Source organism: Mobula hypostoma, chromosome 12, assembly GCF_963921235.1.
Source record: "Mobula hypostoma chromosome 12, sMobHyp1.1, whole genome shotgun sequence".
NCBI lineage: Eukaryota > Metazoa > Chordata > Chondrichthyes > Myliobatiformes > Myliobatidae > Mobula > Mobula hypostoma.
The window spans coordinates 70,474,079-70,499,763 of record NC_086108.1 but is presented as its reverse complement, the minus strand read 5'-3'; the positions used below and the strand labels follow the sequence as shown (position 1 = coordinate 70,499,763).

The 25,685-nt window shown below is 41.5% G+C and overlaps 1 protein-coding gene across 7 annotated transcripts in view; it reads left to right on the top strand.

Moving 5' to 3' along the window:
- Positions 1–261: 261 nt before the first annotated feature.
- The window catches only part of cc2d1b (coiled-coil and C2 domain containing 1B), a 91,822-nt gene continuing 66,398 nt past the window's right edge, over positions 262–25,685 (top strand). For 2 of the 7 annotated variants that reach the window (XM_063064356.1, XM_063064354.1), the window contains exons 1-3: positions 265–793; positions 12,703–12,835; positions 25,130–25,233. In XM_063064356.1, the coding sequence (XP_062920426.1) occupies positions 728–793; positions 12,703–12,835; positions 25,130–25,233 (303 nt within the window). In that variant the 5' untranslated portion in view covers positions 265–727. Of the gene's footprint in view, positions 794–1,246; positions 1,358–12,702; positions 12,836–25,129; positions 25,234–25,685 lie in introns of those variants that run through there. The other 5 variants (XM_063064355.1, XM_063064358.1, XM_063064357.1 and 2 more) reach the window with 5 other exon arrangements.

The following is a 25,685-nucleotide window of genomic DNA, read 5'->3' as shown; positions in this document are numbered from 1 at the left end:
CAACTGCATTATGTTTTTTCTACGCATTTTTCTTTTATTCTGCTGTTTAGAGGGAGAAATAACAGCAAAGAAAGATTTTAAGATTGGCAAAATGTGGCTTACACAATTCTTCACTTTTGACCTAACGTTGCTGCTGGTATTAGCGTTCTCTGTTGAAGTTTTCTGGGATACTAAACAGACGCACTTTTCCGAAAAAGAACGGAAGTTTATCTAAAACAGGGAACTCTTTTCCTGGCCGTATTACAATGTTCATTGCTGCCTCCGAAATTACCGCGAGAAATCGACATGTGCACTTGTTTCCAAAACAAATGTCTGTATTCACAGCTCTGGTTCTAAAACGCTTTGTGACGGTGGAGGATATTTTAAATCATGGGAGAATTATTATAAGTGCAAGTCACAGTTTCCCCTTGATCTGTCAATGAAAATAAATGCAAGGGACTTGCGGAGCTGCCGAGGCTGAGCGGTCGGACTCGGAGCCACGCCGCCACCTCTCCGAGCGATCGAGCACTGGGAGTGAGTGGGCCGGAAAGCGGCAGCCGCGGCCGCTGTGAGTCTGCGTGAACGCGACAGACCGAGCTCGGGTGAGGGTGGCGCGCCGGCTACCGCTGGCCTGAACTTCGCGCTGGCTCCTGACTGACCCACCTGCAGTGTTCGGTTCAGGAAGTGAATTAATTTACACCTGAAAGTAACATCTTGACGGCTGTGTCGGCCGCCTGTTGGATATACCATGTTTACTGCAAAACCTAGAAAGAAACAAGCGACCAAAGGCCAGGGCGCAGCTGCAGCTAAACAGGTAAGTACTTGTTAGCACCGAGAGACTGATGACTCTGCGTTTCAAACCGCGTCCCGAGACCGGGAGGGGTAGCTCATGGTGACATGTCTACCCCAGACTCCCAGTCCCACTCTTGTGGGTGGGTTCACTGCAGTGCAGTTTGTTTGTGAAGCACGTGGTGTTAGAAACTCGTGACGTTTTGCAATAACCTCGGACAAGTTCTACTAATTTTTCAACTAACTTTTAAAGATCTCTCCAGTAGATATTTATGATGTCACAATTAGATAAGCGGCGCCGCTGTTTGAAGACTCGAGATTGCTTCCTGCCTAATATTCTTGCGGGCAGGTTTGTTAGAACTGTTGGGGAGGGTTTAAACTAATTTGGCAGAGGGGTGAGGACCGGAGTGAAGGGACTCAGGATAGGAAGGATGGTAAAAAAAAAGTAAAGATCACGTGCAGTCAGACTGTCGGGAAGGGCAGGCAGCTGCTGGGATTTAGTTGCAGCCAGCATGCTGAGTATCAAAACATCAGGAATGCAGAATCAGAGAGGATAGCAAATGCGGTACTCAAGGTGTTGTATCTAAATGTGCGTAGTATAAGAAATAAGGTGGATGATCTTGTTTCACTATTACGGATTTGCCAGGTATGATGTTGTGGCCATCACTGAATCGTGGCTGAAGATTGGTTGCAGTTGGGAGCTGAATGTCCAAGGTTACACGTTATATCGGAGGGATAGGAAGGTAGGCAGAGGGGGTGGTGAGGCTCTACTGGTAAAGAATGGCATCAAATCAGTAGAAAGATGTGACTTAGGATCCGAAGATGTTGAATCCTTGTGGGTTGAGTTAAGAAACTGCAAGGGTAAAGGACATTGATGGCAGTTGTATACAGGCCTCCCAGTAGTGGTTGGGAGGTGGGCCACAGATTACAACAGGAAATAGAAAAGGTGTGTCAAACGGGGACAGTCCTTGGAGATTTCAACATGCAGCTCAATTGGGAAAATCAGGTTGGAAATGGATCTCAAGAGAGTGAGTTTGTTGAATGCCTACAAGATGGCTTTTTAGAGCAGTTTGACATTGAGCCTACTAGGGGATCAGCTAGCTTAAGGTAAAAGAGCCCTTGGGAGCCAGTGATCACAATAAGATTGAGTTCAACTTGAAATTTGATGGGGAGAAAGTAAAGTCTGATGTAGCAGTATTTCAGTGTAGTAAGGGAAATTACAGTGGTATGAGACAGGAGTTGGTGGCCAAAGTAAATAAGAAGGAGCTGCTGGCAGGGATGTCAACAGAGCAGCAATGGCTTGCATTCTGGGAAAAATGAGGAAGATGCAGGACCTATGTATTCCAAAAATGAAGTAATACTGAAATGGTAAAATGTACAACCATGGCTGACATGGGAAGTTAAAGCTATTTGACGTGGGTGCAGTTACTGTTACAAGAGAGAAGGTGCTGAAAAAACTAAAAGACCTGAAGTTACATAAGTCACCCGGACCAGATGAACTGCACCCTAAGGTTCTTAAAGAGGTAGCATTCGAGATTGTGGTGACATTATAAATGATCTTTCAAAAATCATTGGACTGCCAGAGGATGGGAAAATTGCAAATGTTACTCCACTCTTTAAGAAAGGAAGGAGGCAGCAGAAAGGAAATTATAGACCAGTTAGCCTGACCTCAGTGGTTAGGAAGATGTTAGAGTCAGATGTTAAGGATGAGGTAATGGAGTACTTGGTGACACAGGACAAAATAGTACAAAGTCAGCATGGTTTCCTTCAGGGAAAATGCTGCCTGATGAACCTGCTGCAATTCTCTGAGGAGATTACAAGTAGGATAGATAAAGGGGATGCAGTGAACATTGTATATTTGGACTTTCAGAAGGCCTTTGACAAGGTGCCACACATGAGGCTGCTTACCAAGTTAAGAGCCCATGGTATTAAAGGGAAGTTACTAACATGGTTAGGGCATTGGCTGGTTGGTAGGAGGCAGCGAGTGTGAATAAAAAGATCCTTTTCTGGTTGGCTGCTAGTGACTTAGTGGCATTCCGCAGGGGTCGGTGTTGGGACCACTTCTTTTTATGCTGTATATAAATGATTTAGATGATAGAATTGGTGGCTTTGTTGCCAAGTTTGCAGATGATATGAAGATTGGTGGGGGGCAAGTAGTTTTGAGGAAATAGGTAGAATACAGAACGACATAGTCTGATTAGGAGAATGGGCAAGAAAGTGGCAAATGAAATACAATGTTGGAAAATGCATGGTCATTCACTTTGGTAGTAGAAATAAATGTGCGGACTATATTCTAAACGGGGAGAAAATCCAGGAATCTGAGGTGCAGAGGGACGTGGGAGTTCTTGTGCAGAACACCCTAAAGGTTAACTTGCAGGTTGAGTCAGTGGTGAGGAAGGCAAATGCCATGTTAGCATTAACTTCAAGATGTCTAGAATACAAGAGCAGGGATGTGATGCTGAGGATTTATAAGGCACTGGTGAGGCCTCACCTTGAGTATCTAGATTAAAAGTAACGTTAGCAAATTTGCAGAAGACACAAAGCTGGGTGTCAGTGTGAAATGTGAGGAGGATGTTATGAGAATGCAGGGTGACTTGGACAGGTTGGGTGAGTGGGCAGATGCATGGCAGATGCAGTTTAATGTGCATAAATGTGGGGTTATCCACTTTGGTGGCAAGAACAGGAAGGCAGATTACTATCTGAATGGTGTCAAGTTAGGAAAAAGGGAAGTACAACGAGATCTGGGTGTCCTTGTTCATCAGTCACTGAAAGTAAGCATGCAGGTACAGTAGGCAGTGAAGAAAGCTAATGGCATGTTGGCCTTCATAACAAGGGGAGTTGAGTATAGGAGCAAAGAGGTCTTTCTGCAGTTGTACAGGCCCTGGTGAGACCACACCTGGAGTATTGTGTGCATTTTTGGTCTCCAAACTTGAGGAAGGACATTCTTGCTATTGAGGGAGTGCAGCGTAGGTTCATGAGTTTAATTCCCGGGATGGCGGGACTGTCACATATTGAAAGATTGGGGTGACTGGTCTTGTATACACTGGAATTTAGAAGGATGAGAGGGGATCTGATTGAAACATATAAGATTATGAAGGGATTGGACACGCTAGAGGCAGGAAACATGTTCCTGTTGTTGGGGGAGTCCAGAACCAGAGGCCACGTATTAAGAATAAAGGGTAGGCCATTTAGAACGGAGTTGAGGAAAATCTTTTTCACCCAAAGAGTTGTGGATCTATGGAATGCTCTGCCTCAGAAGGCAGTGGAGACCAATTCTCTGGATGCTTTCAAGAAAAAGTTAGATGGAGCTCTTAAAGATAGTGGAGTCAAGGGATATGGGGAAAGGCAGAAACGGGGTACTGATTGTGGATGATCAGCCAAGATCACAGTGAATGGTGGTGCTGGCTCGAAGGGCCGAATGGTCTACTCCTACACCTATTGTCTATTGTGAACAGTTTTGGGCCCCTCATCTTAGAAAAGTTGTGCTGGCATTGGAGAGGGTCCAGAGGAGGTTCACAAGGAATGAAAGGGTTATCATATGAGGCTCTCGCTGGAATTCAGAAGGATGGGAGGATCTCACTGAAACCTTTCGAATGTTGTGAGGCATAGACAGAGTAGATGTGGAAAAGATGTTTCCCCTGGAGGGAGAGTCTAGGACAAGAGGGCACAGCCTCAGGATAGAGGGACACCCTTTCAAAACAGAGGTGCAGAGAAATTTCTTTAGCCAAAGGGTGGTGAATTTGTGGAATTTGTTGCTACGTGCAGCTGTGAAGGCCAGGTCATTGGGGATATTTAAGGCAGAGATTGAAAGGTTCTTGACTGGACATGGCATCAAGGGTTACGGGGAGCTGGGTTTGAAGAGGAGGAGGGTAAAAAAGGATCAGCTATGATTGGTGGAACAGGCTCGATGGGCGGGTGACCTAATTCTGCTCTATGTCTTCTTGTCTTATGATTTTATGTCATTTCCTGTACACAAGTGCGAAGGAGAGAACAATATAATTGTTACTCCATACCCAATGAAGCATAAAAAAATCTTGCAGATTAACCCTACTGTAAGAAGATAAAATTGATGCTTTTATGGTTGGAATGTTATTAACCCAGTTAGAAAAAAAATGCAGGCTGGCTATAAATTGAACCTTAATGAGAGTGAACTCTTTCCTTTAAATATGCATGTTCCAATTTATAGATGTTCACCATTCAGAGTGGTTACTGATTATTTTACTTATCTGGGTGTTAAAAATACTAGAGAAACATAAGGATTTATTTAAGCATAATTTCTTACCTTTAATTAATCAGATTAAACAATTGTTTATTAAATGGTCCCCATTGTTTCTATCAATGCTTGGTCAAATTAATGCTATTAAGATGATTGTCCTACCTAAATTTTTATACTTGTTTCAAGCATCACCAATTTTCATTTCTAAATCCTTTTTTGATACTTTAGATTCTAAAATTTCTTCATATATATGGTAAAATAAAAATCCTAGATTAAGTGAAAACTATTTACAGAAGTCTAAAAAGGATGGTGGTTTAGCATTGCCAAATTTTAGACTTTACTATTGGGCAATTAATATTTGATATTTAATATTTTGGACACAAGATTTGGATATAACTTTAAGTCCACAATGGGTAAATCTGGAATGTAAATCCGTACAAGGGTTTTCTCTGACTTCCATTTTAGGGACTTTCTAAATTAAATAAACAAATGGTTAATCCAATAATCAAACATACACTACGAATATGGTAAATTTTTTGGTTTGAACCGATTTATTTTATCAAGCCCTATTTAACTTTTTCTTTCAACCATCTGTTATAGATCAAGCTTTGTTGGTATGGAAAATGAAAGGTATATTAAGCTTTTGTGATTTATTTTTGGATGGCTGTTTTATGCCTTTTGAACAGTTATCTAATAAATATTTGCCTAGATCTCATTTTTTCAGATATTTACAAATTAGAAACTTTTTAAATACTAAGCTACCTACATTTCCAACTTCATATCCATTTGATATCACAGAAAAAAATTAGGTTTAAATCCTTATCAGAAGGGTTTAATAGCAATCATTTATGATTTGATTATGAAAATAAATTCTGGTATATCTGATAAAATTAAGACTGAATGGGAAAGGGAACTTCAACTTCATTTGCCTACTGAGAAATGGGAAAAAAAATTTCAATTAGTTAACCTGTCCTCTTTATGTGCTAAACATACATTGACACAATTTAAGCTGGTACATATGGATCATATGTCTAAAGATAAATTAGCTCATTTTTATTCTCATATCAGCCCTATTTGTGATAGATGTCATTCTGAAGTTGCTTCCTTGACTCATATGTTCTGGTCTTGCCCTTATTTGGATACATATTGGAAAGATATCTTTGATATTATTTCTACAGTTTTGTGTATTGATTTACAACTTCACCCCATTACTGCAATTTTTGGGTTACCAATGATGAAAGATAGTTACTTATCCCCTTCAGCCTGCCGGATGATTGCATTCCTTACATTAATGGCTAGAAGATCTATCATTGAATTGGAAAGAGGTTAATCCTCCTACTACATTTCAATGGTTTTCTCAAACTATATCTTGCTTAAATTTAGAGAAAATTAGAAGTGGCACCTCTGATCCTTTGGTTAAATTTGAAGAAACCTGAAGACCATTTATTCAACATTTTCATATGATGTAGTTTGACATTTCTCGAATCCTTTTTTTAAAACTAAAAATATAAGGATAGAGGAGTGGAGTTAACGACATTAATGATTGTATCCGATGTAATATGTTAGCCCGACTTTGTTTCAGTTTTGTTTAGTTTAGTCTAGTTTTGCTTAGCTTAATTGTAAACGTAACTCTGCTGAATCAAATAACGACAGCACAAAAAGATCGTTACTTATCTTTTCACCCGTTTATTTTTTCGAGCTCAGCCGGCAAGTGAACTTGGACCCGACATCAGGGAGAGAAACTTTCTCATCTCCCTGGCAGTTCTACGAGTTCACTGCCTGATGTCAGAATTATCAGAAGTTATAAGGCCACCGATACAAAAGAACAATCAGTTTGTTAACCATTCCAGCCAAGTCAATGGACTATTGATACAAAAGTACAATCAATTTGTTAGACACTCCAGCCACCTTTGTTAAAGAAAGGAATGTCCTACTTGGTTTGCTGGAGCCACAACTTAATTACAAAGATAAGAACATCCGTCAAATTCATGCTTTAATTAAGAAACGAATGTTCTGTCTAATTTCTATCAGGTAGTGCTTTTTCTCAAAATCAAAAGGTGTGAAAAGCCCAGACACATTTTATGTGGATCTGGGCGAACTTTAATCCTTATCTTGCTCCAAAGAAGGCAGCTGTGAGACATTATTCAAACACACTGCAGTCAAAGACATAGTCAGTGCTAAATCCATTGTTTACAGGAATCTGAGAATCCCCCATTTCCCTAAACTTTATCATAATTTAGTGTGTTTTTTTTTCTTGTTTGGTTTTTTCTTGTTTTTGTCCCATTTATCCTCTACCATGTTCAATCATATTTAGAGTTGGGGAGATCTAACATACTTGTACTATCAACAATTTTATATTTGCAAATGTTAGCTATCAATAACGTAATCCCATTCTCTGTTTATTAATATTATTGTTATGTTTATAATTTTGAAAATTAATTAAAAGACTAGAAAAGGAAAAAAATGCAGGCTTTAGCAAATCCATCCGTGAATACACCATATTTTATTTGAGTGATATGTGTGTTTGGCAGGGCACCATTTAATTTGCTGTCATCGATTACCTGAGAGGATTGTTCTTGGTGAGATAGTACTACTCCCTAGTATCTGATAGACTCCGTGTTTGTCAGCCTCGGCATTCTGCAATTCTCTATCTATCGGCAGGATGAATGTGCTCAACAAGTCGATGAAAGGTGGTTCTCCAGTCTCAGTGTTCCCAGATCACTAATAATACAGATGGATTCAGACTGCAGCTGCCTTGATATTCTTTCTCAAACACAACCCTAGAAGTTCGTATTTTTTTACACCAGGAGCATTTTCCACAACAATATTTTTATTCTTTATTTATATATTGTCAGCATGATTGTGCTTGTTTGGAACCTTATTGATACTACCCAAGTTCATTTCACTAAGGGGATTGCATCATGTTAACAGTTCATGTCCCAATGAACTTAATTTGAATGTAGCATCAATAAGGTATTTACAGTGCCTTGGAAAAGTATTCAGCCCCCACAACTATTTTCACATTTTACTGTCTCATTTTCTAAGTTTAAAATATATTGAAGTAAGATTTTTTGAGTTAATCTACAAAGCATTGTGCATCTTGTGCAATCAAAAGAAAAGTTCCAAAACCTGTCAACAGTTTACTAAAAAGTAAAAACCAAAATCGCGAGTCTAAAAAAGTATTCATCCCCTTTGTAATTATTCTGCTAACTTTCCTCAGGTGCAATATAATACTTTACCAACTCACCCAATTTGTTGACGTAGCATTATCTGAGTAAATACTCCCTTTCTCTCTGTGAGATCCAACAGTGTGGTAGATTTTCAATAGACCAAACCAAAATGAGGATAAAAAAACATTCATGGCACGTCAGGGAAATGATATAGAGAAGCACACACTGGGGAAGGCACTGAAAATATCTCAGAACTCAGTGCAGGCCATCATGAAAAAGTGGAAAAAATATGAAACTACGGTCACACTACCTAGGTCAAAACGCCCCTCTAAATTCGGTCGCTGGGGAAGAATGGCGCTTGAAGGAGTGTTACTGTGATGCCAGCTGTCACTCTGAGTGAGCTGGAGATGAGGTTCATGGCTCTGCAACCTCTAAGGCCTTGCACGGAAAGGATATTTACAGAAGCATAGCAAAGAAAAAAGATCTCTTAATTAAATAAAAACATATCCTTGCCTGTAAAGACTTTGCACAGCATCATGAAGAAAACTAAAGTGGAACTTAATTGGCCTCAACACTAAGCAGTACATGTGGCATGAGTCTAATATTGTGCATCAGTCAGGTAACACCACCCCACTAGTTAGTTTAACATCTGTAGTTGGGAAAATGCTTGAAGCTATCAAGAAATGGCTAGGCATCTGAAAAGAAATGGATCATTGTGCAGACGCAGAATATATTCATCAAAGGCAGGTTGTGTTTGATAAACTTACTGGAGTTCTTTGAGGATATAATGAGCACAGTCAATAGAGGGGAACAGATGAATGTTATTTACTTGAATTTCCAGAAGGCGTTCAATAAGGTGCCACATAAAAGACTTATCCAAAAGATAAGGATGCATAGAGTTGGGGTGATGTATTAGCATGGATAGAGGATTGGTTAACCAATAGAAAGTAGAGAGATGGGATACATGGGTATTACTCTGGTTGGCAGTCAGCGGTGAGCGGTGTGCCACAGGGGTCGGTGCTGGGCCCACAACCGTTCACGATATACATTAACGATCTGGGACCGAGTGTAGTGTATCTAAGTTTGCTGATGACACTAAATTGAGTGGAAAAGCAAATTGTGCGGAGGATACAGAGAGTCTGCAGAGGTTAAGTGAGTGAGCAAGGGTCTAGCAGATGGAGCACAATGTTGGTAAATGCAAAGTCATCCACATTGGAAGGGAAAATAGAAGATCAGATTATTATCTAAATGGTTGTTGTGCAGAAGGACTTGGGAGTGCTTGTGCATGAATCGCAAAAGGTTGGTTTGCAGGTGCAGTAGGCTATCAAGAAGGCAAATGGAAGGTTGGCTTTCATTGCTAGAGGGATTGAATTTAAGAGCAGGGAGATTATGCTGCAACTGTACAGGGTACTGGTAAGGCCGCACCTAGAGTACTGTGTGCAGTTCTGGTCTCCTTACTTGAGGAAGGACATACTAGCTTTGGAGGTGGTGCAGAGGAGGTTCACCAGGTTGATTCCAGAGATGAGGGGGTTAGACAATGAGGAGAGATTGAGTTGCTTGAGACTGTACTCGCCGGAATTCAGAAGAATGAAAAGAGATCTTACAGAAACATATAAAATTAGGAAAGGGATAGATAAGATAGAGGCAGGAACGTTGTTTCCACTGATAGGTGAGACTAGAACTAAGGGACATAGCCTCAAGATTCGGAGGAGTAGATTTAGAACGGAGATGAGGAGGTACTGCTTTCCCCAGAGAGTGGTGAATCTGTGGAATTCTCTGCCCAATGAAACAGTGGAGGCTACCTCAGTAAATATATTTAAGACATGGTTGGATAGATTTTTGCGTAGTAGGGGAATTAAGGGTTATGGGAGAAAAGGCAGGTAGGTGAAGATGAGTCCATGGACAGATCAGCCATGATCTTATTGGATGGTGGAGCAGGCTCGATGGGCCAGATGGCCTACTCCTTTTTATGGCCTTACTCCACTTCTTACGTTCTTATAGTGGAGGTAGCATCATGCTATAGGATCCCTCACAAAATGCTGGAGGAACTCCACAGATCAGGCAGCATCTATGGAAATGAATGAGCAGTCGATGTTTTGGGCCGAGACCCTTCATTGGAACAGGAAAGGAAGGTGGAAGACGGCAGAATAAAAGGTGGGGGGAGAGGAAGGAATCTGATAGGATAGGAGAGTGGACCATAGGAGAAATGGAAGGAGGAGGGGACCCAGAGGGTGGTGTTAGGCAGGTGAGAAGCAGTAAGGGGCCAGAGTGGGGAATACAAGAAGAGAGGAGGGGTGGGAAACAGTTTTTTACCAGAAGAAAAAAATTGATACTTATGCCACCAGGTTGGAGGCTACCCAGACAGAATAAAGGTGGCCTCGTCATGGCACAAGAGGAGGCCATGGGCCTACATGTCAGAATGGGAATGGGACTCAGAATTAAAATGTTTGGCCACTGTGGAAGTCCTGCTTTTGACAGATGGAGTGGAGGTGCTTGACGAACCTGTCTCCCAATTTACAACGGATGTCACCAGTGTAGAGGAGGCTGCATTGGGAGCACTGGACACGATATCATGCTGAGGGATATTTTTTCAGCAGCAGGGACTGGAAATCTGGTCATATTGATGGGAAAATGAAGATGAAACACAGAGAGATCTTGGATAAAAACCTGCAAGTTCTGCCAGAAAGGTTAAACTGGGGAGGAAGTTCATCTTTCTGCAGGACAGTGACCCAGAGCAACCATGGGGTGGCTTCAGATGAAGGAAGTTAATGTCCTTGAGTGGCTCCACATCCTGACTCAACCCAATGAACAGCTCAGGATTGCTGTCCACCACTGCTCTCCAACAAACCTGGCATAGCTTGTGCAATTTTGTAAATCTTGCTCCATCACGTTGTGTAAAGCCAACTGAGATTTATCCAAAAAGACTGCTGTAAAATCTGCGAGAAGTGGTTCAGCTAAGTACTCAGCAAAGGGGGATGAATTCTTCTGAACTGCTGACATTTCAGTTTGTGAGTTCTTAGTTTTTCATGCTTTACCTTTTTTTTTGTCTCTACTGTGAAAAAAGAAGCATGTAATTCACAAATAAAAATTCTCAGTTAAATTGATCAAAGTTCCTGATTGTAATACTAATTTGTTTTTTAGTCAGAGGGTAATGAATCTATGGAATTTGTTGCCATGGGCAGCAGTGGAGGCCAAGTCATTGGGTGTATTTAGGGCAGAGATTGATAGGTATCTGAGTAGCCAGGGCATCAAAGGTTATGGTGAGAAGGCGGGGGAGTGGGACTAAATGGGAGAATGGATCAGCTCATGATAAAATGGCAGAGCAGACTCAATGGGCCAAATGGCCGACTTCTGCTCCTTTATCTTATGGTCTTATGTGAACAATGAGTTGGCAACTGAATACATTTACAAGGCACTTTACCAATTTTTTCTCAGTTCAGTCTGCTGTCTGGTAAGCAACATAGCAAAGGGGTGCAGATAATATAGATAACAATATTATAACCAAAAATTAGGTACATTTGGTGTCTCCTTGGTGATTGATATTTAGGTAGTACTTTATCTTTTGGAGTTAGGACATATTTTGATGATATAAAGACTCTTGTGTCCCATCCTCAATCCAACTTGTTCATTTAAATGAAATCCAGCTATGAAATATTACATCTAGATCTTGTTGCTCTCCAGGCACATCCTGTTTTGGGGTCTAGTTCATTCACAGATATAAACCAATTTCTTTTTCTCAGAGGCAATTTGAAAAGCAAAATAAAGTTATCTCTCAGCAAAATAGAATCATACAATGTAGAAAAAGGTCCTTCAGCCCATCTAGTCCATGCCAAACAGGATGCCCATCTAAGCTCATCTCATTTGTCTGTTTAGCACATATCACTTGTCTTTTATTTCTTTAAAATAACTGCTTCTGCAGAAGAGCAGCTTTTGAAGACCCTCTTTATAAGATCCTTCATGCAGACGTGGTAATGAATGAAGTATGTGTTTGCAACAAATTTTAGACTGGTTAACTAACTTTAAACTTGCTTTATAATTCCTTAAGTCAGATATACAAAATCAACAGCAGAGAAACAGGATTGAACCACAAACTAAAAATAGAATAGAAATTAATAATTATAACAGTTTCCTGTTTGTTGAATAGATGAGTCACCTCATTATAAGTTATATAAATTTGTATGGCCTTTTCATCGTGCAATTGTTCTGTAGCCAATTTGAAAAATAACATTCAAAGATTATTTATGAAGCTCGGGTAATTTTTGAATATTCTTTGAATTTCAAGAATGGATTGTAGCATGAATCAGCTTGTGGAAATATTTAATACTTGTCAATTGCAATGTTAAACAGTCATGATTTTGATTATGTTTGTCATTAACTGGATGAAGGTATGCAGTTGTACAAAGAATATGACAATGTGGTGAGAAGAGCCATGAATTTGTACTGTTTGCATACATTCAAAAAAATTCCCTGTGCTAACTTTTAGTTTAATAGTCATCTTTTTAGGAGCCTGATGAAACTGATTCTTTACTGTTCTGTTTTTAAATACAGCTTGGCCTGTTTGTGGACTTTTCATGTGAAGACATGATTACTGAAGGAGATAGTAACGATGGAGATCTGGAATCAGAATTAGCTGCAATTACTGGAGTGAAGGCAGTCACAAAACCAAAATCTAAAGAAAAAAGTTAGTATTGTCTGGGTTTATTGGTTATGCTGTAACTTTATGAATTTTGGTTTAAAAAGAAAAATGTAAATAAATAGCCCACATCATGGAAATTCTAAAAATTTTCAAGGATCTATTTACTTTATGAGCATTTTAAGATTAGGGTTAATTGCCCATGGTTTTCCTTGAGTTGCCCTTACAGGAAAGGCATGTCACCCTGCTCTATGGAGGGGTTATGTTCCTAGAAAACCACCCATATCACGATTTTCTATAACATTGAATCTGTGTTGTAAATGGAGATGCATTCCAATGTGATATTTATCTCTCAGCAAAGGTGACGAGAACTGTAACTGTTGGTTTATGGTGTTGGGGTGTGGGAGGACACATAAGAATTTTGCTTTAGAAACTGACAAGGCAAATTCTTAAGTGGCCAGCAGCTGTGTATGGAAACAGAAAAAGACACTTCAAGCCTTCAGTTTAACTAAATATAAGTAAGATGGAATCAGAATCAGGTCCATTATCTTTAACATATATTGTGAAATTTGTTGCTTCACAATAGAACTGATAATAAATAGCAGCGGTTGACTAGGTCTATACAATCTTGTTCCTGCTTCATACGTCATGGGCAGCGCTGCAGAGGTAGAGGGGGGATCTGCCAGATAGTGATGTGAGCTTACCACACAGAAGTAAGCCATGCTATTGGCGTGTGCACCAAGAAATACAAATTTTAAAAAATATACAGACAAAATTGTTCTTTCGTGCTTTGTGTTTAACTTTTAACAATAATTCGACTTTCATATTTTAAGACATGAATCTTGCTATAGAGCTGAAAGAAAAATGTATTGGGTAAAACTGCCTAGAGCAAATACTGAATTCCAATTGGTTAATGCCGTGGCGGTGTATCAGTTAGTGTGACACGATTGCAGCTTAGAGCATTCTGGTGTTCCGAGTTCGTTACCAGCACTGTCTGTAAGGAATCTGTACGTCTTCGCTGTGGTACGTGTGGGTGTTCCCCAGGTCCTCCGGTTTCCTCCCACAGTCCAATAACATACAGGGTAAGTTAACTGGTCATTGATTAAATCCTGTGTGAATTTGAGGTTATCCAAAGCACTGCCTTTGTCCTAATTTCCATCAAGTCCCATTCACCCAGCATCCCGGAACTTTTGACTCACTTCCAGTCAAATATAATCTCAATTTTTTAAATTCTCACCCTAATTTTCAAATCTCAATAAAACTTCACCCCTCCCTACTTCTGCATTCCGTACCCATGTAATTGAGGCCAAAGTTTTGGAATTCTGTCACTAAGCTGTTCTTTTTGTGTATCTTCTTCTCCCTTTATGTTGTTCCTTGATACTTGCCTCTTTGACCAAGCATTGTTTGTCTGCCCTAATATCATCTTTCATGCGTTGAGATCACTCAACACTCCTAGAAGGCTGTCTGGGATGTTTTTGCTGCATTAAGTGTGGTGTTGCTCTGTTCTCTGATACTTTGGTACAGTCTTTAATTTAACGGCAGCTTCTGGTTAGAAATCCAGAAGCAAATGATTTGTGGGAAAAAAATAATGAGTGCTTTTTGATGCTTCTATGTACATTATTTCTTTGGTTAACTGCCTATTGATTAATTGATATGATAACTGAAAGTTATAACCTTCAGCCACAATGTATTCGCAGAGAATCATTGTCAGAATCAGAATCAGAATTAGGTTTATTATCACCGGCATGTGTCCTGAAATTTGTTAACAACAGCAGTTCAATGCAATACATAAAATAGAAGAAGAAAAAAATAATAGTAATAAATAAGTAAATCAATTACAGCATACATATACAGAATAGATTAAGAATCATGCAAAAAACAAATAACATATATTAAAAAAGTGTGGTAGTGTCCAAGGGTTCAATGTCCATTTAGGAATCGGATGGCGGAGAGGAGGAAGCTGTTCCTGAATCGCTGAGTGTGTGCCTTCAGACTTCTGTACCTCCTACCTGATGGTAACAGTGAGAAAAGGGCATGCCCTGGGTGCTGGAGGTCCTTAATAGTGGACACTGCCTTTCTGAGACACCGGTCCTTGAAGGTGTCCTGGGCATTTTATAGGCTAGTACCCAAGATGGAGCCAACTAAATTTAGAACCCTCTGCAGCTTCTTTCGGAACAGAAGAGTTGGAGGTGGGGGAAGCAAACATAGATGATGACAACAAAAGACTGTGTCATCCAACCATTCTTTAGATGGAGAACAGGAACATGTCTGCCTTGTCTGATTATATTTGTCAATATTCTCAGTACCACTCCATAGAAATCGAGGCATTGAACATTACTGCTTGACAAAATTCTTGGAATTACTTTATGATATACTCGATGTAATTAATTGGTTACAAAATTCCAGTTTTGGTGAATGAGAAATACCAGAAGATTCCTTGCATATTAGGAAAGATACTTGTGAATTGTACTTCCCACTGATCTATAATAAATGTTTTCTACTAAAGTTAGCACAGCTGAAACAATGTCACTGTGACCATACTTGTGGCATACTGTTGGACAGAACTAGAACAGGAAACGTGTGTGCATTTCTCTTTCCTTTGTAAGATTGATGAATGTGTGAGAAGACTCTTATTAACCTGTGTACCTTTCTGATAGTAATTTTAATTTCCTTTAGAAATGGCATTGGTAAAGCTGTCACATTGGTCATACTCAAGCTTTTTTTTGCCTTCTCTCAGACTAGGTGTCAAGGAATAGGGGTGTGCCAGTGCATGTCTGAAATCAGCTAAACATAGGAAATACCCTTTGGTAAAAAGTGAAGGAGAGGTCGTGAAGAGGAAGAAGTGATCATCTTCCAATAATTGTGTAAAGGTTCTCCTATCAGATCCTAGGTGGATGCAAATCATTTTAACTCATTCATGTGAGCTCTTGATTAGAAGATACTGATAAAGTTAATGGATCTGCATCTGATTGCTAAAAAAGAAATTATCATTTCAAACGCAAACAACAGGAATTCTGCAGATGCTGGAAATTCAAGCAACACACATAAATCCCTTACTCACTCTTCCTTCAGTTAGGCCTGACGAAGGGTCTCGGCCTGAAACGTCGACCGTACCTCTTCCTAGAGATGCTGCCTGGCCTGCTGCATTCACCAGCAACTTTTATGTGTGTTGCTTATCATTTCAAACAACTGATCACAGCCTCTTTTCCTAGAAAATGTCTGAAGTGGCCAAGTTGTACAGTATATAGTGTTATAAATTAGAAAATGTTTGTCTTAAATGTTTTTATTGCTATTGGAAGACCCTGTTGTTCATTGGTAATATAAAATACTGCAAGTCTGGTTCATTGGTAGCTGAGGGAGCTGTGTGGTTTGTGGCTTCTATGTTGCGTGCAGCATCACCTGTTGCAGCCACCCAGGGGAGGAGGCACTGTGGGAGAGAACGGGGGTGCAGTGAGCGTGCTCTAGACTGCGCTGGGTTGGAGGCTGGGAGGAGGTGCCAGAGGCACTGTGGGAGCGAACAGGGGTTGGAGGCTGGCCCCTCCCATCGGGTTTGCAACCCTGGAAGACCAGCAGGATTGTCTTTGCTTGCGGCTGACAAAGAACAAGACAAGCTGATTTGCCTTAGTCTGCAGATGAACATCTCCTCCACGATCTGCATCAGCACAAGTGCACCACAAGGCTGTGTGCCCAGCCCCCTGCTCTTCTCGTTTCACACTAAACCGCTCTGTGGTTAAGCACAGCTCTAATGCCATATTCAGGTTAATTGATGACACCATTGTGGGAGATTAAAAGTCTGGATGAGTGGTGTCAGAACAACAAATTCTCACAATGTCAGCAAGACCAAGGAGCTGATTATAGACCAGGAGAAGGAAAGCAGAGGTCCATGATCCAGTCCTCATCGGAGGATCAGAGATGGAGAGTTCCTCGGTTCCTAGGTGGTGGTATTCTGCAGTACCTGTCCTGGGCCCTGTGCAGTTGTGGGCAAAGCATGGTAGCACCTCAGACAACAGGAATTCTGCAGATGCTGGAAATTCAAGCAACACACATCAAAGTTGCTGGTGAACGCAGCAGGCCAAGCAGCATCTATAGGAAGAGGTGCAGTCGACGTTTCAGGCCGAGACCCTTCGTCAGGACTAACTGAAGGAAGAGTGAGTAAGGGATTTGAAATCCCTTTGATGTGTGTAGCACCTCAGAATCAGGTTTAATATTACCAGCATACGTAGTGAAATCCGTTAACTTTACAGCAGCAGTACAATGAAATACACGATAAATAAATATAGAAAAAAAACAGGTTATCTTATGTATAAGATTGGCATCCATCTGTCTCGAAGGACAATGGGTGATGATCATCATCATTACCAGCCTGGGTGGAAAGTATGGAAATCCTGAGATGTCCAGTCGTCAAGATTCCCCTCTCGGCCTCACCAGTGTAGTCCAAAGGAAAGCTTATGAAGCAATACATTGGCACCAGCTTGGCTGCCGAGGTGCTGGAAGGATGTTCAATGACGTTGGCGCTCCGCTCCGGATTTGCTGTCTGGATTTACTCCCGTAGCCTTCGTCTCTCCTGAGGCTGCCCACAAAGTAGTGGGGCTACTTACTCATTGTTGGGGATCTGGTTCATGAACACCAGGGCACGTTCGGATCTTGTGCTACAGGTGCAGGGGCCAGACCTCCTCCCTGTCCTCTGTAGTTCAGCCCGAGTCTGAAAGGAGTTCGGTTTCAGTGTATCGCCAGCGAAGAGGGACTACATGAGGCTTGTTGTTGGAGGGGCTATGTACTGGCAGGGAGAGAATTACACATTCAGCTCTCCTTTTCACAAGACTACTAGCCAGCAATCAAAGCTGGAAGTGGGAGCGACAAGCTCTGCCCACTGTACTGCTATACTAAATGCGTCACAGCAACCATTTTGACACCATTAGGTTTTAATAGGTACATTTAATGTCAGAAAAATGTATACAATATACATTCTGAAATTCTTTGCAAACATCCATGAAAACAGAGGAGTGCCCCAAAGAATGTATGACAGTTAAATGTTAGAACCCAAAGCACCCCACCCCCAGCTCCCCCTCCCACGCACTAACAGCAGCAAGGCAATGACCCCCCCACCCCCACCAGCAAAAAAATATCGGCGCTCTCCACCGAGCACTCAAGCGTGCAGCAAAGCATCAATAAAGACACAGACTTGCTTTACCCCAAAGACTACTTGTTCACCTGGTAATTCGACATACCACAGGCTCGCTCGCTCTCCCCAATAAGGGAAAAAGAGATGATCCCGTTTCACAGTGAGAGAAGAGACATAACAAAGCAACTGGCTGACTTATGGTGTTAAAACTCAGTTGCGTCGTTTTTTCCGAGCCCTGTGCCCAAAGAACTCGGGTCTCTGGGCACACAGCCAGCTTGCTGCTTCTGATCTCCCGTGTACTCCCACGATCCATCATTCGGCGGCAGCACCGGCCTTGAATCAGTCCGTCTCCAGAGCCACGAAAATCCGGCAGCCTGAAGGCATGCTAGTCTTCCAGGCCGCGTCCTTGGCACAGCAAGAAGCATCCGGTCGAGAGGCCCTGACAGCGGGTCCCATTTCCACAAGGAACCGAAGTCAGTGTGTAACTCCAGGTCAGGGTCATCAAAAGAACCTTGAAAGGGAAAAATAGAGATATCAAAGATAAAAACAGAGCTGTTTCTGAAGATGCAAACAAAGGAGTCACTGTTTAGCGCCATCATTACTAAGCATTGCCCTCTGCCCAAACATACATGTGTCTGTTAAATAGTTAGGTTGAAATAAGTAGTGCAAAATAGCAAGTAAAAAAGTGTTGAGGTAGTCCTCATGTATTCCATGTCCATTTAGAAATCGGATGGCAGAGGGGAAGGAGCTGTTTCTGAATCGCTGATGTGTATGCCTTCAGGCTTCTGTACCTCCTTCCTGATGGTAACAGTGTGAAGAGGGCATGCCCTGGGTGGTGGAGGTCCTTAATGATGGATGCCACCTTCCCAAGGCACCGCTCTTTGAAGATGTCTTGGATACTACGGAGCCTGGTACCCATGATGGAGCTGTTCAATTTTACAACTTACTGCATCAAATTTCGATCTTATGCAGTAGCCTCCCCCCCGCACCCCCTATACCAGACGATGATGTAACTACTCAGAATGCTCTCCACAGTACATTTGTAGAAGTTTGACAAACCTAATCTCCTCAAACTCCTAATGAAAGATAGCCACCCTTTCCTTCTTTATAACTGCATTGATATGTTAGGACCAGGTTAGATCCTCAGAGATCTTGACAGCCAGGAACTTGAAATTGCTCACTCACTCCACTTCTGATCCCTCTATGGGAATTGGATTGTGCATCCTCGTCCTACCCTTTCTGAAGTCCACAATCAGCTCTTTGGTCTCGCATACGTTGAGTGCAAGGCTGGTGCTGAAACACAACCCTGTTGGCTGGTATATCTCGCTCCAGTACACCCTCCCGTCTCCATCTGAGGTTCTGTCATCAGCAAATGTATAGATGCCATTTGAACTGTGCCTAGCCACACAGTCATTGGCATAGAGAGAGAGTAGAGCAGCTGGCTAAGCTCACATCCCTGAGATGTGCCAGTGTTGATCATCAGCGAGGAGGAGATTTTCACCAAACCACACAGATGGTGGTCTTCCAGTTAGGAAGTTGAAGATCCAATTGCAGAGGGATGTACGGAGGGCCAGGTTCCATAGCTTATCGACCAGTACTGTAGGATTTTTGCTGTTAAGAATGGTAGTGTTAAACACAGTTATAGTCAATGAACAGCATCCTGACATAGATGTTCGTATTGTCCAGGTGATCTGATATAGTGGATATAGCACGGTACATCATGGATAAAGCCCTCCCAACCATTGGCCATATCTAGACAAAATGTTGTTGCAGTGAAGCAGCATCCATCATCAGGGACCCTTTATAACCAGGTCACGCTCTCTTCTCGCTGCTGCCATCAGGAAGAAAGTACAAGAGCCTCAGGAATCACATCACCGGCTTCAGGAAGAGTTACTACTCCTCAACCATCAGGCTCTTGAATTAAAGGAGATAACACATAGAAACATAGAAAGTAGATGCAGGAGTAGGCCATTCAGCTCTTTGAGCCTGCATCGCCATTCAGTATGATCATGGCTGATCATCCAACTCAGAACCCTGTACCTGCCTTCTCTGCATACCCCCTGATCCCTTTAGTCACAAGGGCCATATCTAACTCCTTCTTAAATAGAGCCAATGAACTGGCCTCAACTGTTTCCTGTGGCAGAGAATTCCAGATAATTCACCACTCTCTGTGTGAAGAAGTTTTTCCTCATCTCAGTCCTAAAAGGCTTCCCCTTTATCCTCAAACTGTGACCCCTTGTTCTGGACTTCCCCAACTTCAGGAACAATCTTCCTACATCCAGCCTGTCCAATCCCTTTAGAATTTTATACGTTTCAATAAGATCCCCCCTCAATCTTCTAAATTCCAGGGAGTATAAGCCTAGTCGATTCAATCTTTCATTATATGAAAGTCCTGCCATCCCAGGAATCAATCTGGTGAACCTTCTTTGTACTCCCTCTATGGCAAGAATGTCTTTCCTCAGATTAGGGGACCAAAACTGCACACAATACTCCAGGTGTGGTCTCACCAAGGCCTTGTACAACTGCAGTAGTACCTCCCTGCTCCTGTACTCGAATCCTTTTGCTACGAATGCCAGCATGCCATTCGCCTTTTTCACTGCCTGCTGTACCTGCATGCCCACTTTCAATGACTGGTGTACAATGACACCCAGGTCTTGTTGCACCTCCCTTTTTCCTAATCAGCCACCATTCAGATAATAATCTGTTTTCCTGTTTTTGCCACCAAAGTGGATAACCTCACATTTATCCACTTTAAATTGCATCTGCCATGAATTTGCCCACTCACCTAACCTATCCAAGTCACCCTGCATCCTCTTAGCGTCCTCCTCACAGCTAGCACTGCTGCCCAGCTTCGTGTCATCCGCAAACTTGGAGATGTTGCATTTAATTCCTTCGTCTAAGTCATTAATATATATTGTAAACAACTGGGGTCCCAGCACTGAGCCTTGCGGTACCCCACTAGTCACTGCCTGCCATTCTGAAAAGGTCCCGTTTATTCCCACTCTTTGCTTCCTGTCTGCCAACCAATTCTCACATTAATACCATTCCCCAATCCCGTGTGCTTTAAGTTTGCACACTAATCTCCCGTGTGGGACCTTGTCAAAAGCCTTTTGAAAATCCAAATATACCACATCCACTGGTTCTCCCCTATCCACTCTACTAGTTACATCCTCAAAAATTTCTATGAGATTCGTCAGACATGATTTTCCTTTCACAAATCCATGCTGACTTTGTCCGATGATATCACCGCTTTCCAAATGTGCTGTTATCACATCTTTGATAACTGACTCCAGCAGTTTCCCCACCACCGACGTTAGGCTTACCGGTCTATAATTCCCCGGTTTCTCTCTCCCTCCTTTTTTAAAAAGTGGGGTTACATTAGCCACCCTCCAATCCTCAGGAGCTAATCCAGAATCTAAAGAGTTTTGAAAAATTATCACTAATGCATCCACTATTTCTTGGGCTACTTCCTTAAGCACTCTGGGATGCAGAGCATCTGGCCCTGGGGATTTATCTGCCTTTAATCCCTTCAATTTACCTAACAGCACTTCCCTACTAACATGTATTTCCCTCAGTTCCTCCATCTCACTAGACCCCCGGTCCCCTACTATTTCTGGAAGATTATTTATGTCCTCCTTAGTGAAGACAGAACCAAAGTAGTTATTCAATTGGTCTGCCATGTCCTTGTTCCCCATGATCAATTCACCTGTTTCTGACTGTAAGGCACCTACATTTGTCTTAACCAATCTTTTTCTTTTCACATATCTATAAAAGCTTTTACAGTCAGTTTTTATGTTCCCTGCCAGCTTTCTCTCATAATCTTTTTTCCCTTTCCTAATTAAGCCCTTAAATTGAATTAAGTTGAACTTAATTCAACTTCACATGCTTCATCATTGACATGTTCCCACATTCAGTTCTTTTTGTATTTACACAGTTTGTTGTCTTCTGTGCTCTGATTGGGCATATAGTTATTATTCTATAGATTTAGTGAGTATGCCTACAAGAAAATGAATCTCAAAGTTGTATATGGTGACATATATGTAGTTTGAACAGCTTGAGTTGAGAAACTGCTGTATACTTGTTCTTGTAGAAACATGGCTCCATGACAACATTCCATGCACCATCAATCTTCAGGCCATGCCATTCCGGGACTTGTGCTGATACTATTTTTTTGTAACGGTGTGTGCTATCTTAATTATGTTCAAAGTTCAAAGTAAGTTCATCAGTAAAGTATACATATGTCATTATATACAACCCTAAGATTCATTTTCTTGTGGCCATGCACAATAAGTCCGTAATAGAATGATAACCATACTAGAATTGATGAAAGACCACACCAGCCTGGGCATTCAACCAGTGTGCAAGACAACAAAAAGAAAACACATAAAGAAATAATAATAATAAATAAATAAGCAGTAAATATTGAGAACATGAGATGAAAAGTCTTTGAAAGTGAGTCCATAAGTTGTGGAACATTTCAATGATGGGGCAAATGAAGTTGAATGAAGTTATCCCTTTGGTTTAAAAGCCTGATGACTGAGGGGCAGGAACTGTTCCTAAACCTGGAGGTGTAAGTCCTGAGGGTCCTGCACCAGCTACCTTCCTGATGGCAGCAGAAAGAAGAGAGCATGTCTTTCATGGTGGGGGTCTATGATAATGGATGCTGCTTCTCTGCAACAGCACTCTGTGTAGATTTGCTCGATGGTGGGGAGGGCTTTACTCGAAATGGACTGGGCTGTATCGTCTTTTTTTTTTGCAGGATTTTCCATTCAAGGGTTTTGGTGTTTCCGTACCAGGCCTTGATGCAGCCAGTCAATATATTCTCCACCACATATCTATAGAAATTGGTCAAAGTTATGGAAGTCATGCTGAATCTTTGCAAATGGCTAGGGAAGTAGAGGTACTGCCATGCTTTCTTCATAATTACACCTATGTGCTGGGCTCAAGATAGGTCCTCTGAAATGATACACTGAGGAGTTTAAAGTTGCTGACCCTTTCCACATCTGGACCTCTGAAGGCTGGCTCACGGACCTCGGGTTTCCTTTTCCTGAAGTCTATAATCAGCTCCTTGGTCTTGCTGACATTGAGTGAGAGGTTATTGTTATGACACCACTCGGCCAGATTTGCAATCTCCCTCCTATATGCTGATTCATCACCACCTTTGATTTGGCCCATGACAGTGGTATCATCAGGAAAACTGAATATGGCATTGGAGCTATGCTCAGCCACACAGTCATAAGTGTAAAGCAAGCAGAGCAGGGGGCTAAGCACAAAGCCTTGTGGTGCACCTGTGCTGATGGAGATCATGGAAGAGATGTTGTTGCCAATCTGCACTGACTGGGGTCTGCAAGTAAGGAAATCGAGCATCCAATTGTACAAGGAAATATTCAGACCAAGGTCTTAAAGCTTATTGATTAGTTTTTAGGGGACGGTGGTTTTGAATGCTAAGCTGTAGTTGATAACGAGCATCCTGAGGTATGTATCTTTGCTGTCCAGATGCTCCAGGATTGAGTGAAGAGCCAGTGAGATAGCATCTGTTGTGGACCTGTTGCTCCAGTAGGAAAATTGGAGAGGATCCAAGCCACTACTGAGGCAGGAGATGATGTTTCATCGCCAATCTGTCTAAGCATTTCCATCACTGTAGATGTAAATGCTACTGGACGATAGTCATTGAGACAGGTTACCTGCTTAGGCAGTAGAATAATTGAAGCCTGCTTGAAGCGGATGGGTGACTGCTGAAGCAAGAGGTTAAAGATCTCAGTGAACACGCCAGCCAGTTGATCAGCATAGATTAGTACTTGGCCAGGTACCCGGTCTGGGCTGGATGCTTTTCGTGGGTTCACCCTCCTGAAGGACGTTTGCACGTCGGCCTCAGAGACTGAAATCACAGGATCCTTGGTGGCTGTGAGAGTTCGTTACGGTCAAAGTGAGCATAGAAGGCACTGAACTCAGCTGGAAGTGAAACCCTGTTGTCTCCTATGTGGCTTGCCACAAAACCAAGCATCCTTTGTTGATTCAAGTTTAGTCTGGAATTGAATTTTGCCCGTGAGATGGCTTTCTGGAGATTGTACCTGGATCTCTTGTAACTTTCTTGGTCACCAGACTTGAATGCTTCTGATCTGGCCCTCAGCAGATTGAGGATCTCATGGCTCATTCAGGGCTTCTGGTTGAGGAAGACTCTGAATGATTTTATGGGGACAGATGTATCCCTAATACACTCAAAAACTTCTATAGATGTACCGTGGAGAGCATTCTGACAGGCTGTATCATTGTCTGGTATGGAGGGGCTACTGCACAGGACTGAAAGAAGCTGCAGAGGGTTGTAAATTTGATCAGCTCCATCTTGGGTACTAGCCTACAAAGTATCCAGGATATTTTCAAGGAACATGTCTCAGAAAGGCAGTGTCCATTATTAAGGATCTCCAGCACTCAGGGCATGCCCTTTTCTCATTGTTATCGTCAGGTAGGAGGTACGGAAGCCTGAAGGCACACACTCAGCGATTCAGGAACAGCTTCTTCCCCTCTGCCATCCGATTCCTAAATGGGCATTGAACCCGTGAACACTACCTCAGTTTTTTAATATATATTATTTCTGCCTTTTGCACGATTTTTAGTCTATTCAATATACATATATTGTATAAAGTATACTGAATAAGATTTACTTATTATTATTACTATTTTATTTTTTTCTTCTATATTATACATTGTATTGAACTGCTGCTGCTAAGTTAATAAATTTCACGTTTTGTGCTGGTGACAATAAACCTGATTCTGATTCTACAACTATGAGTGCTGTGTGTGGCTGTATGTGCTGTGTTTTGCACCGTTGCCCCGGAAGAACACTTTCGTTTAGCTGTATCAGCATGTATGGTTGAATAACAATTAAAATTTCAGCTTGAACTTGGCAGCTTATACTTTAATGCTAGCTTTGGAGATTTGTTTTTTTTTCAAGAGAAAATGAGTAGTGCTATTGTTTTCCTCTGGTATATAATTCAACCTTCAGGAAAAGCTACTGATTCACTGTTGATTTATTTTTCCCACAGCTGGGATATGAAGTTTGGTATTGTGAAGGATAATTGCATTAAAATCCCTCTGAGTTCTGTCATATTAATTATCTGACAATATGCCAGATATACAGCTATTTCAATAAGCTATAATCTGAGAACAAAAGAATTTGAATAAACTAGACCTGTCCCTGATCTTGCACATTCTAATCACAGTACCTTTGCCCATGGACCACATAAAACAAATGGCTGACGAGTGCATGAAGGATGTAGATGAAAATGACGACGATGATGATTTTGAAAATGATGAGGATCTCTTGGTAAGTTGGTATTTTGAAAAGGATAAAATGAGTATTGCATGATAAATTAGTTCTCAGAACAAATTTGTGTTTTTGAATATTGTCCAGGCAAGGTGGTGCTGCTGTCTTGCAGCTCTCGGACCCTGGTTCAGTCTGATCTCGGGTGTTGTCTGTATGATCATGTGGATTATTTCCAGGTGTTCTGGTTATCTCTCGCATCCCGAGGATGCGCTGGTTGTTTATTTGGTCACTGTAAATTACTCCTTAATATCGTTCGGGGGAAAGTGCTGAAAGGAAGTAGACGGGTGTGTGAGAGAGAAAATAAGCTACAGTGATACAGGAAAATGAGAGAGGGAATGGAAGTCATGGGTTGTTCCTTTGAGAGTTGATATTAACATTATGTCTTAATAGCATTATGAAGTATGAAGTTAGTTTTCACTAATTTAATCTTAAACATAAAAGCACATTGTTCT